This window comes from Podarcis bocagei, assembly GCF_964188305.1.
Source record: "Podarcis bocagei genome assembly, chromosome: 4".
Classification (NCBI taxonomy): domain Eukaryota; kingdom Metazoa; phylum Chordata; class Lepidosauria; order Squamata; family Lacertidae; genus Podarcis; species Podarcis bocagei.
In genome coordinates this window covers 89,602,327-89,615,689 of record NC_138128.1, presented here as the reverse complement: position 1 = coordinate 89,615,689, position 13,363 = coordinate 89,602,327, and the positions used below count along the sequence as shown (strand labels likewise).

The following is a 13,363-nucleotide window of genomic DNA, read 5'->3' as shown; positions in this document are numbered from 1 at the left end:
CCCCCCATGTTCCTTCTGATTTGTTTGCAGGTTGACTATATGACAATGAACATTCATCCCGATTTCCTTTCATAAGTGGTTATACATCTTCCCATTAATCAGTAGTTAGTGTATTATCCATCACTTTCCTAACACCAAAAAGTTTGGAGCTATTTAAAGTAGATTTCTTGTGTCAACTACTTTAGTTTGGGGGGGGGGATAAATCCCCAGTGCAGTGGTACCTCTGGTTACGTACTTAATTCGTTCCGGAGGTCCGTTCTTAACCTGAAACTGTTCTTAACTTGAAGCACCACTTTAGCTCTTTAGCTAATGGGGCCTCCCGCCGCTGCCGCGCGATTTCTGTTCTCATCCTGAAGCAAAGTTCTTAACCCGAGGTATTATTTCTGGGTTAGTGGAGTCTGTAACCTGAAGTGTATGTAACCCGGGGTACCACTGTATTCAACCAATTTCCTTTTTGCAAAATAGGCAGCTTGAAATTGACTTTTAACCTTTAATCTCAGCTAGCTGGATGGTTCTAGGAATAAAGTTTTATACTTCATTTTATTCTCAATAACCAAATGGCTATATATATTTTTTTAAATGAGCAGTGATTGCATTTGTAAACAACAACAACAACAACAACAACAACAACAACAACAACAACAACAACCTAGTATAGCAATACCTTGAAACTGTAAGGGGCTGCAGTGTGGATCCAGCCATTGCGTGGAAGAGCCTTTAGACTGTGGCTGGTCAAACAGGAAGTTGATGAGTAAAAGGTTTAAATTTCTTCTTGGACTGCTAAGCAGATGAGCAGCATAATTCCACAAGAGCTGCGCAACTTCAAAAGCTACCTATTGGCAGTTGATGCGCAACTGAACCGGTTGTTGGTGCCAGTCCGATTGGTGCATCCTTACATGCCAGAGCCACAAATATATTTGGCAACCTTGGAACATGGCAAAGCTGAATGGTAGTTCTTTGTGCCCTGTTAGATTCCCCCCCACCCCCGCAATGTAAAATAGGATGTGGATGCTTTAAATAAACTGTGAACATGAAACAAAGATTAGAGAGTCTTGTCTTCTTTCTTTCTAGATGCTTTATTTGTTTTTGCCAAATGACAAAACAGGATCAAACCCGGTACAGAGCAGGCAGGCAGCTTAAACATTCCAAGACTGTCCCTTTGTTTTGTTTTGGAGGGCAGATATATAAGTCATTTATCTCCCCCTCCCCACACCATCTCTCTTTCTTCTTTCCTACTTTAGTGCTTTCCTTCTTCTACCTCTGATATGGATAAATACCACAGCAAAGATACGTTTGAGAACCTAGTGGGAACTTGGCTGTTCTAAGGACAAAGATTAGGAATCTCTGGGACTGGAAGTGCATTTTTCAGCTCCTTGTAACAGACTTGCATGTGGGCAGATGCAGAAAGGATGGGGCGGGAAAGGAAGGTTCTATAATTCTTCTGTTTCACCTGCAACTGGCACGTTCACTTCAATGGTGTATTCAGTAGGCTCTCCAGACCCCAGCCAGGGTACCGGGGTTCTGTTGAAAGACGGTCTATTGGTGACTTCTTGGCTGCACACAATGATAGGTTCGGGTACCAAAGGGCCAGCATCAAATTCGGGCATTTGGAAGGTCATCAGCTTGGCTGCCTTCTCATATCCCCCATACGGCATTGCAGTCCTAGGGAGAAGTAGAATTGGCAATCAAGGTTTTGGCCTCAGCGCCAGGGACAGTTCAGTGCATAGGGAAGCCGTAGCTCAGGCATAGGTAAACTCTGGCCCTCCAGATGTTTGGGACTACAATTCCCATCATCCCTAGCTAACAGGACCAGTGGTCAGGGATGATGGGAATTATAGTCCCAAACAACTGGAGGGCTGGAGTTTGCCTATGCCTGCCCTAGCTATATGTGACCCGGGGACAAAGCCAACCCAGCCACTACTTTGATAATGAAGATGCTTAGCTTTATTTTCCAGCTATCCAAAGCAAAACACGTCTGAACCCTGGAAAGGAAAGGAAGGGCAGGGGAATGAGAAACAGCTACGCATAATAGGGTGATTTGGAATGGAGACACGGTGGGCAGAAAAACCCCTTCTCTGTTCCACACTACCAAAAAAAGAAGACAAAAAAGACATTCCAAAACAGGGAAGTATGAACAAATCAACATGGAGACAAAATCTTTGTTCATAAATGTATTGAGACCAGGTTTGCAGGCTTCATCTCAAAGTGTTGAAGAAAACAATAATCAGAAAATAATAACGTCACAATACAGATTGTGTTTGATCATAATGTCAAACAATCAGAATTTTATTTAAAAGGGAAGGTGGTTGTGCCCAGTAGAACACCAGTTTGGCTTACCCCATATCTTCTACATGACTGCATCCTAGAAGACCAGAGCTTTGTAACAAATATAAACTGATTTGCCCCTTCATTCACTCACCTTTTACAGAGAAGTCTGATGATGCTATTGTCAACCCTTAGCATTCCAGTCTTTTTGTGTCTCTCTCTCTGTGTGGTCCTGCTATCTTTTTACAGACCCAATTCGTGGCAAACTTCCCCCAACTTAAAATGCAGTTGTGGCACCAGCTGGTCTAGTCTGATAATAATAATATTATAAAAATTTATTATTTGTACCCCACCCATCTGGCTGGGTTTCCCCAGCCACTCTGGGCGGCTTCCATAGAAACCAAAAATACACTAAAATATCACACATTAAAAACTTCCCTGAACAGGGCTGCCTTAAGATGTCTTCTGAATGTCAGGTAGTTGTTTATTGGTTTGACATCTGATGGGAGGGCGTTCCACAGGGTGGGTGCCACTACCAAGAAGGCCCTCTGCCTGGTTCCCTGTAGCTTTGCTTCTCGCAGTGAGGGAACTGCCAGAAGGCCCTCGGCGCTGGACCTCAGCGTCCGGGCAGAACGATGGGGGTGGAGACGCTCCTTCAGGTATACTGGGCCGAGGCCGTTTAGGGCTTTAAAGGTCAACACCAGCACTTTGAATTGTGCTCGGAAACGTACTGGGAGCCAATGTAGGTCTTTCAAGACCGGTCTTGAAAGAAATTGGCAAGGTGCTGTTGAGGCCTTTCAGGGCTACTGTACCTTTCATTAGAAGTGTCCTCATTGAGTTCCTCTCTCTCTCATTGCTTTCTAGGTCGCTCAAGATGTGTGCAGTGATGAGCTTCCCCTTAATTACATAGAAATGAAAGCCTCCCCTGCCCCATGAAAAACGGAAACAAATGCTTTGTGGGCAATTAATTACTACTGTTGTATGGTGCTGAACAGAAAGCAACTAGAGGTTGAAACTGCAAGGGAGAAGCAGAGGACTTCTTCTGAATGGGAATTACTTCTGAGTACACATGATAGAGTGGGACACGGGTGGCGCTGTGGTTAAAACCTCAGTGCCTAGGACTTGCTGATCGTAAGGTCGGCGGTTGGAACCCCCGTGGCGGGGTGAGCTCCCGTCGTTCGGTCCCAGCTCCTGCCCACCTAGCAGTTCGAAAGCACCCCTAAGTGCAAGTAGACAAATAGGGGCCGCTTTATAGCGGGAAGGTAAACGGCGTTTCCGTGTGCTGCGCTGGTTCGCCAGATGCAGCTTCGTCACTCTGGCCACGTGACCCGGAAGTGTCTGCGGACAGCGCTGGCTCCTGGCCTCTTGAGCGAGATGAGCACGCAACCCTAGAGTCAGACACGACTGGCCCGTACGGGCAGGGGTACGTTTACCTTTTTACACATGATAGAAGGATCTTGGTCAAGGGGACAAGCCTTGCCAGATAATATAACATAGTATCGTGCCCTGGGGAATCATTGTTTTAATTCTGCTTCCGGTTAATTGAGGAAAAGCAACGCCTCACAATGCTCTCCCAAGGGAAAGTCGCTTGGCCCCTTTGTTTTTTTTTGGGGGGGGGACTTCATCTTCCCCTTTGTCTAATTAAACTGTGGTGGTTGAGCGCAGCAACCCCAGAGTCGGTCACGACTGGACCTAATGGTCAGGGGTCCCTTTACCTTTATGTTGGGACACAGGTGGCGCTGTGGGTTAAACCACAGAGCCTAGGGCTTGCTGATCAGAAGGTCAGCGGTTTGAATCCCTGCGAAGGGGTGAGCTCCCATTGCTCGGTCCCTGCTCCTGCCAACCTAGCAGTTTGAAAGCACATCAAAGTGCAAGTAGATAAATACCTTCCTCTGGCAGGAAGGTAAACGGCGTTTCCGTGCGCTGCTCTGGTTCGCCAGAAGCGGCTTTGTCATGCTGGTCACATGACCCGGAAGCTGTACACCGGCCAATAAAGTGAGATGAGCGCTGCAACCCCAGAGTCGGCCACAACTGGACCTAATGGTCAGGGGTCCCTTTACCTTTACCTTTATGTTACGTATTTTTGTGTTTTTATACTGTTAACCACCAGAGGTGTACCTAGGGTCTTTTGCAACCTTGGCAAGGGGCTGTATCGGCACTCTCTCCCTTAAAAAAATCACTTTACCACACGCCTTTGTGCCACAGTGTGAGACAAACGGGAACCTTATCTTGTGTTTGATCTTGCCACAACAGCACACACACATATGCGTCACACTCTCCACAGTCTGATAGGTGACTCCTTGGAGGGGGGCCTGGGCCTACGCCCCCAGTGGAGGCCAGTTTCGTGTGCCCCCCCCCAAGTACGCCTCTGTAATCAGCCCTGTGATCCCCAGATGAAAGGCAGTATAGAAACTGAATAAACAAACAATCAAATATCTTTCCCCGCTGTTGTACTGTCCACATTCAACGTACCCTCCCCTCCCCTGCCACTTTGTCACGCAGTTTTCCTCGTAACAACTATCTGTCAGTTTCCATCTTTCTTCGTGTGTGTACTCTCTGCATCTTCTCTGCTCAGCCCTTCACAGTTTATAGGATCATCGATTTGGAAGAAACCAAAATGCCATTTTGCATGGGGTTCAGGTCTAACCCTTGGCTTCTCACAATGGGTGGAACCAGAGCCTGTTTCAGTCTTAGCAGGAAACAGGGACTTCCAGTATCGACAGACCTTGGCTATTTTGTCTTGTACTCACAGCTTCCCTAATAACCAAAGAGCTCATCTCCCTTGCATTTAAGGGGAAAGGGTCTTTTTCCTAATACGAGGGTCTTACTTCCTTTTGTTGAAGCTCCAGATCAAATCCATTTTCCGTTTAACTCACAATAATCTTACTTACCATCCACTGTCAGCCTCCACCAATATATCAAAAGTTTCCCCTTACCTGTTGAAAGATTTATAATGGCAGAGGTCTGCTTTGGAGCCATAAGAAAGGAGGTCAATTGTGAATTCGCTTTTCTCTTGTGGGGTCATGCCTAGAGCTCTTTCCCATGGAGAGATGTAGGTCTTAAAAATGGAGACATGTTTCCCACTTCCACCTTTGCTGTCACCTGAAATATAACAACAACAACAACAACAATAACAACAACAACAGATTATTTAGGTCATTTTTTAAAGGCAAAACAGAGGAACACATAAAAGAATGCCAGTGGGGCAGATAAATGTTATGAATTATAAAGTCAAAAGGTGACAGTAGGTTGCTTCAAACAAAATCCAAATTCTGTACCAAAGAATCAGGAAGCCTCCATTCAGAATAAATTACGCAAGTTGTGCCATTCTGCATGAATTTACCAGAGTGCCACATTGTCATTTATTTGGATGCAGCTGGAATAAGTTAGTAGTAGGAATAATAATACTGTAATAATAATACAGTGGTGCCTCGCAAGATGAAAAGAATCCGTTCTGTAATTCTCTTCGTCTAGCGGTTTTTTTCGTCTTGCGAAGCAAGCCCTTTGAAGGATTAGCGGATTAGCGCTATTAGAGGCTTTTAGAGGCTTTTAGCGGCTTATCTGCTGATCGGATCAGCTGATAAGCGGATTAGCGCTATTAGCGGCTTTTAGCTGCTTTTAGCGGCTTATCTGCTGATCGGATCAGCTGATAAGCGGCTTAGTGGCTTAGAAAAAGGGGGGGAAGAGGGGGGGAAACCAGCAGGAACTCGCAAGACATTGTCGTCTTGCGAAGCAAGCCCATAGGAGATTCGTTTTGCGAAGCACCTCCAAAACGGAAAACTCTTTCGTCTAGCGAGTTTTCCGTCTTGCGAGGCATTCGTCTTGCGGGGCACCACTGAAATAATAATAATAATAATAATAATAATAATAATAATAATAATAATAATAATAATAATAATTTTATTTTTTATACCCAACCCATCTTTCCATGGTGCTGAAATGGACCAGGAAGCATAAACAATTGAATGTTTTATGACTGTCAGGGGTATCCAGATTTTGGGAAAGATAATGCAAAAGGCAGGATGTGGATTGCTTCTTGCGCAACTGAAACATGTTATTTCGATCTCTGGAGCAATAGCCCCCAAACCCTGGCATCTTTCCTCGCTTAAACTTGTATGTGTGTATGTGCTCACAGATACTTGCCTTTCCCGCCAGTGGTGTCACTTCCTCCGCTACCATCCACACCTCCTCCTGTGCCGGCAGATCCCTCGGTGTGGCCTCCTCCTGTTCCTCCTGTTCCTCCAGCTCCACCTTTGCTCCCAGGTTTTGGAGGAGGAGCAGGAGGGTATTGCAGTTTACTGGATCCATACTGCCCTACAGTTACACCACCCACCATCCTCCCACCGCTGTGTGAATAACCGTGAGAATCAACTCCGTAGTGTCCCCCAGGTGGGATGAATCTCTGAAAATGATCCTGGAAGGGAGGAGGGGGAGAGAGAGAGAGAGAGAGAGAGAGAGAGAGAGAGAGAGAGAAGTGTGAATGTCAAGGTGACAATTCATTACACCTATTTCCAGCTAACAAAAATCAATCCAAATTTTTTTAATGTAAATTGGATTTTCAAAATAAAATGCTTTTGGAGGAAAAATCTTTCTAAAGAAAGTTTTCTATTTAAGTTACATTATAGTCCAAATACTATTCATCAGGAAATAAGGATTTGTTCAAGTTTTTCATATGTGCTAAAACTCAGTCCAGGTTTTTTGTGTGTTTTTTTAAATTGCTTAACCACATCAGTTAACAAATATGGATACATATGCTATAATGTTATTGTTTTAGTTAAATAAATTGTTTAAATTGTTATTAAGGAAATGATTGTTTTTCTCCTTCCAATGAAGTACAGCAGAAAAATTGTTCAATGATATACAGTTAACTTATTAACCCTCCCAATAATTTCATAGCTATCAGTCTATGTATTTCTAATAGTATAACCAAATCAGTAATTTTTATATAACTGTAAAAACTACTCTGAAAATTTATTATTCCAAAAATCAAACCTTAATCTGCTTGTAAATATCAAGATTATACCAGAAAGAATGAGTCTTTCTGTAAAAATATATTTAAATCAAGTCTTACTAGCTAGTGATTTAAATCGTGATTTAAATTGATTTGATTTAAATCAAATTCACCCTGTGAGCAGTTATGCCATAGGTGTAAATGCATTGGCAGGGCTGGTTGGGTGGCCTCAAGGTTATCTTTGTAAACCGCTTAGAGAGCGTTGTAGTTAAGCAGCATATAAATTCTTTAGATAAAATAAAATATTAGAAAGGAGCGACAGTGAGAATTGCTGCTGGCAAGAGTCTCTGTATCTTTGCTAGGTTTACTTACATTGTGAACCGCCCTGTGATATTCAGATGATACAAATTTAATTGATAATAATAATGATAATTAAGAAATAATAATAATTTAGGTTCTGAGAACTAGATTGTTAGGACAAAGTGCCCCTTGTTGCAATACTAGGGCAGCACTCAAGATGTAACGGGCGGTAAAAGGCACAACTAAGACACAAACATGCATAATAGCAGCAGGAGGAGACCTGCTAGAAAAGGAACAAAAATTACCAAGCCTACCTGCAATTTTAAACTTGACATAGTCAAGTTTACCTACAAACTTAGAGTTGGGTGTGGGAAGAAAATCCATACAAGTGTATGACATTGATTGGTTGGCAGCTTAACTGATATCTAAGGGAACCTCCTCCACCAATTCTGAAAATTGTAGAAATAGCACTGAGAGACGTTGATCAGCAGGGTGCCCCTTTCACCCCATGATTAAAAACAAACACCTCTGCTATGCCATCTGTGTGCAGATTTGTTGGGCGTTTTTTTCCTGCAGGTTTTTTCCTTCTCCATGTAGCTAATCCCAGCAAGTCATTTTGACTTTTGCCAACAACAGGCAATCTGTGCACTAACTAGATGATGTTCATATTATCCAGCTATTTGCCTTCACTAAATACATTTTGCAGGAAAAAAATTAGGAATGATTTGCAAAGTCATGAAACAGAGAGATAACAGCAACTACTCAGGTTCTGTTGAGCAAAGGCACATGATTGCAGAATTGCAAGGCCCGCTGGATCCACCTGCAAAATCACCTCTGAGGGATCCTAGCAAAACCCCACATTGGTTTTTTTTAAAGGGTCAAGCACTTTGCTTGCCTGTTACATGCAGCACTGTTTGGCGATGAGAAGCTTTCCAGGCTGTAAACAGGCTTCCAAGGCCAGCTGTTCGGTCAGCTAAATATAGGATAGAAGAAGTGAAAACCCCACAAGGCTGAGTGTAGAATTATCTAACACTCCACTCCATGTATTCAGCTGCAGTCGCCAGGGCTTCACGGCAGGTCATCCAATCTGCAGTCTGGGCACAGAGCCATCAAGCAAACTAAACTGACAGAGCTCTGGGGAATCTCCCTCCCTTGCCTATATAAATTTCCCATTTTAAGAACAAGGAGAATGAATTCCCTCAGAACGTTAGGAAATATGGGATTGGGGGTTGAGGGGAAGAGAGGAAGAGAATCTGAGTCATGGAAGGTTTCATCTCTGATGCTGCCTGGAGCTGGAAGCTGTGGCTGGTAGGGCTGTCTGTTCCCGTACTAAACAGGGAAGCATTGAGCGGCACAAATGCAAACTGAAATCCGCAACTGGTTTCTGAGTTCAGGAGGCCAGACTGCTTGAAGGGTGAACATGTGACGATGATGCCTACGTCTGCAGGTGGGCAATTCCTCAGCACAGCTTCTCACTAAACTCCAGCCGCCAACAACCATCTGGGGCTGCTTCCCTCCCTCGCATCTGCTTCCTCTTCTGCCAGGCTAAAGTCCCTGTGAGCGCTTACCAAAATTGTGGGGCACCCCAGCCTTGTGTTTATCTAGCAAAGATAAAGGTAAAGGGACCCCTGACCATTAGGTTCAGTCGTTACCGACTCTGGGGTTGCGGCGCTCATCTCGCTTTAGTGGCCGAGGGAGCCGGCGTACAGCTTCTGGGTCATGTGGCCAGCATGACTGAGCCGCTTCTGGCGAACCAGAGCAGCGCACAGAAACACCGTTTACCTTCCTGCAGGAGTGGTACCTATTTATCTACTTGCACTTTAATGTGCTTTTGAACTGCTAGGTTGGCAGGAGTAGGGACCGAGCAACAGGAGCTCACCCTGTTGTGGGGATTCGAATCTCCAACCTTCTGATCGGCAAGCCCTAGGCTCTGTGGTTTAACCCACAGCGCCACCCGTGTCCCATTATCTAGCAAAAGGAGCTAGCAAAAAGCATCCACTCTTAACAAAGCCACAATTGATCCTCTGAAATGCCGAGCTGTTCTAAGAATGGCTAGGCCCACAATTTGAAACAATCACATGCACGTAAACTGGTGGTATTTAGTGGTGCTGGCAGTACAAAATAGAAAGTGGGCATGCAGCAAGATGCATCCAGTGCATTTCAGTTACTGAGATCCAGTCATGCACCACCTGGATTTTCTACAGACAGCTCAAAAGTTTGGTGGTTGCCTTCAACAAGGAGAATGGAAAGCCAGACTGAGCAGGGGATGTGGGTAGATAAGAGTGAAGAAGAGGAAATCCCTGGGCACTGATCTAACTTAGCTGCACAATAACATCAATACTGTAGCCTCTGTCTAGCCCAATCACAAAACATCCCATACACCACAATCCTAATTCCTAGGTACATAGTAAATAAACTCTTTTGACCACATATTCCTACCAAAAGAGGGCACAGAGCAGCATCAGTCAGCATGGCCAATGGTCAAGGAGGATGGAAGGTGAAGTCTATTTGAAGGGTGACAAGTTTACCAGCCTTGTCACAAGAAGATCAAAATATAGGGAAGGATGGAGGTGATCAAACAAATGGAGATGCCCACATAATTGTGCTCCTAAGTCATTGGGGATATCATATGGTAGTTGGAGGTCTCATTCAGTGAGATATACTGTATATGGCTTGGTAAACAACTTCCTTAATTTTGTTCTCTGCATCTTTGTACGGATGCAGTCCTGTTCACCTGTCCTTGAAACAATTGTTTAGTTTCTGGCCTGGGGATATTTAAAAGAACATATTCTTTGCTTGCACACCCTCCAGCATTTCTCCAATGAAAATAGGGATGGTTGATTCAATAATAGTATATTATTATTATTATTATTATTATTATTATTATTATTATTATTATTATTATTACCCCCGCCGCCCATCGGGCTGCCCCAGCCACTCTGGGGGACTTCCAACAGATATAAAAACATAATACAGCAATTAAACATTTAAAAACCCCACTTCCTTATACAGGGTTGCCTTCAGATGTCTTCATACCCTCCAACATTTCTCTGATTAAAATAGGGACATCCTAAGGGAAAGCGGGACATTCCGGGATCATATAAGAAACTGGCTTCTGTAAATCCAGGACTGCCCCTGGAAAATAGGGACACTTGGGGGGTCTACCACTACTATGTTAGTAGGATAGTCTGAGAGCTGGTTACTGCCCCAGAGCTTCATAATTGAGCAGGGATTTAAACGTGGGTCTTCCTGCTTGAAATCTGACACGCTTATCTGGTACACTAAACTGGAACATTCCCTTCCACTGGGGCCTTTCTACAGCTGCACACACACACACACACACACACACACACACACACACCCATACATTTGAAGCATGCCCCAGAAAGAATCCTGGGAACTGTAGTTTGTTAAGCAACGTGTTGTGCTTTAAATAGCTATTGTGGCTGTGACCCAAGAGCTGCTGTTCAGGAAGAAACCAAGAGTTCTGGGGACAGATGAGCTCCACCTGAGTACAATTAGGAAGGGAATCTTCGGATGGTGACTCGAGAAGGCCGAGCGAAGAAGGGTTAACAAAACCAAACACCAGGCTTGGTGGAAGGGAGAGACAAAAGTCCAAAGAGGAGTCTTCTCTGTGCTTTAGGCAAAGTCTGCAAAATCATGAGCGAACGATGCCAATCAGAAAATAGCCAAAGGGAAGAAGGGGTATTGATGCATCATGTTGTTTTAGATGTTTGTACATAGAAAAATGCATTTATTATGAAAAATGATTGGGAGAGACTGGGGACACCAGCAGGATTATGACCTATGTTGGCATTATGAAGACATAATGGGGTGAGACATATGGATGTGTGTTGTCTGCAATAGCTATAGGTATGTTTTGTTCTGAGGCAACAGAAAAGGGATAAATTGATGGGCTGTTCACTAAGATATTCACTGAAGGACCAATTGATCATGGATACAACAGCTGTTGCGAGACCTATCTTGCACAAATTTATATAATAATAATTAAAGTCATCCAAACTAGTGGCTATTCGCTACATCTTGGGACAATGGATCGCATACATTGATTGTGCAAATAAGTCCTTATTTTTGTCTTGCCTGAATTTACACCCTGCCGACTAATACTCCTAGCCATCGTGTCAGGGCTCCCACCACATTTTGGAACCTAGAGTTCCCTAGGTTCCTGAGTTCACAGGTTTGCCCTCCCACTCAAAGAGAGTTAAGGGGAGAGTGATGCAGGTGCAGACAATGTGCTGGTCCCCAAGGCTGCCCCTTGCATGTTTATTTAACCCTAACAAAGGTCCGTATACTTAGAGCTATGGTTTTCCCAGTAGTGATCTACGGAAGTGAAAGCTGGAACATAAAGAAGGCTGGTCGGCGAAGAATTGATGCTTTTGAATTATGGAGCTAGAGGAGACTCTTGAGAGTCCCATGGACTGCAAGAAGATCAAACCTCTCCATTCTGAAGAAAATCAGCCCTGAGTGCTCACTGGAAGGACAGATCCTGAAGCTGAGGCTCCAATACTTTGGCCACCTCATGAGAAGAGAAGACTCCCTGGAAAAGACCCTGATGTTGGGAAAGATGGAGGGCACAAGGAGAAGGGGACGACAGAGGATGAGATGGTTGGACAGTGTTCTCGAAGCTACTAGCATGAGTTTGACCAAACTGCGGGAGGCAGTGGAAGACAGGAGTGCCTGGCGTGCTTTGGTCCATGGGGTCATGAAGAGTCGGACACGACTAAACAACAACAACAATATGAAGTGGCTGAAAGGGGCTCTTGAGTTCTAGCAAGGGGAAATGTTACCTATTTCTTCTTTCCACACCGTTCATCATCTTACACAGAGTTCTCATTCCCCCAACAATCCAACAATATACCTGGTTCTAATTCTTGAACAGACAGGTGAACAGAAACCCCATTTAAAGTGTTCTTTCTTTGAAAGCCAAAAAGTCAGTTCTTGGGGTTAATAGTGGCAGTGCAATTGGTGACCCCATTAATAAATATCTGGGTATAGTAATAAGAGGTACTGATGAATCTTGAAAGGTTTCCCCCCTTCATAATATCTTGAATACAGGCAAATGGTATGGAAATGAGCAAATGAGTACTTCCATCCACAGAACATGAAACCAAGGGGAGAAATGTATGCAATACACACACAAAACAATATATGTGCAAAACAACTATATTTCTGCAAGCTTGGGAGGCTGGTGAATGATGGAATGGTAGAGATGAGATATGAGATAGCTAGTGAAGAAGACAAGTGAGAAGGTAGATGTGTGCACATTCTATTTACACACACACACACACACACACATACACAAAGGTAGAAGAGATGGGGAGGGCAACGGTTTGGCGGGGGCATTAGAAAAATGTTTGTCCTGGCAAAGTGACAATGTGGTATGGCTCATTCCTGTTCTGTGAGGTATTAATCACCCCATGAGTACAGTGCTCATTGCAGTGGGACACAGGATCAAGTGTGGTGCAGCTCATGTAAAAAGCAGCTGCTTCAGACATCAGGAAATGGCATTTTCATACATTTCACTTTTGTTTTTGTTGTTACTTTCAATGCCAGTTTAATATAGGATCAAAATGACCCCAAGCCACTGGAGCTGCATGTCTACTGCACACTAAAGACTGGCATGATGACCTTTGGACATTTGCCCAAAGTGGCTTGAGTTAGTCACCAAATAGCCTGGCTACCCAGAGGGCACCTTCAAGTTTGGTGCAGGCCAAGCCTTCTGTTTCAACGAGAGAGAACTCCACTTGTGTGCCCTTCAGCTGCCTCACATGGAAGTCCCAATAGCGGCAACTTTCCTGATGCCGCACGGCACTTGGGCTGTCTTTA

At 44.2% G+C, this 13,363-nt stretch overlaps 1 protein-coding gene across 1 annotated transcript in view; it reads right to left on the bottom strand.

The window, feature by feature from the left end:
- Nucleotides 1-1,052: 1,052 nt before the first annotated feature.
- Nucleotides 1,053-13,363, bottom strand: part of MYOZ1 (myozenin 1) — a 29,223-nt gene continuing 16,912 nt past the window's right edge. Inside the window, exons 4-6 of the mRNA XM_081191875.1 lie at nucleotides 6,409-6,679; nucleotides 5,202-5,367; nucleotides 1,053-1,662 (exon numbers count right to left, since the gene is read on the bottom strand). Of these exons, the coding sequence (XP_081048001.1) occupies nucleotides 1,431-1,662; nucleotides 5,202-5,367; nucleotides 6,409-6,679 (669 nt within the window). The 3' untranslated portion in view covers nucleotides 1,053-1,430. The remainder of the gene's footprint in view (nucleotides 1,663-5,201; nucleotides 5,368-6,408; nucleotides 6,680-13,363) is intronic.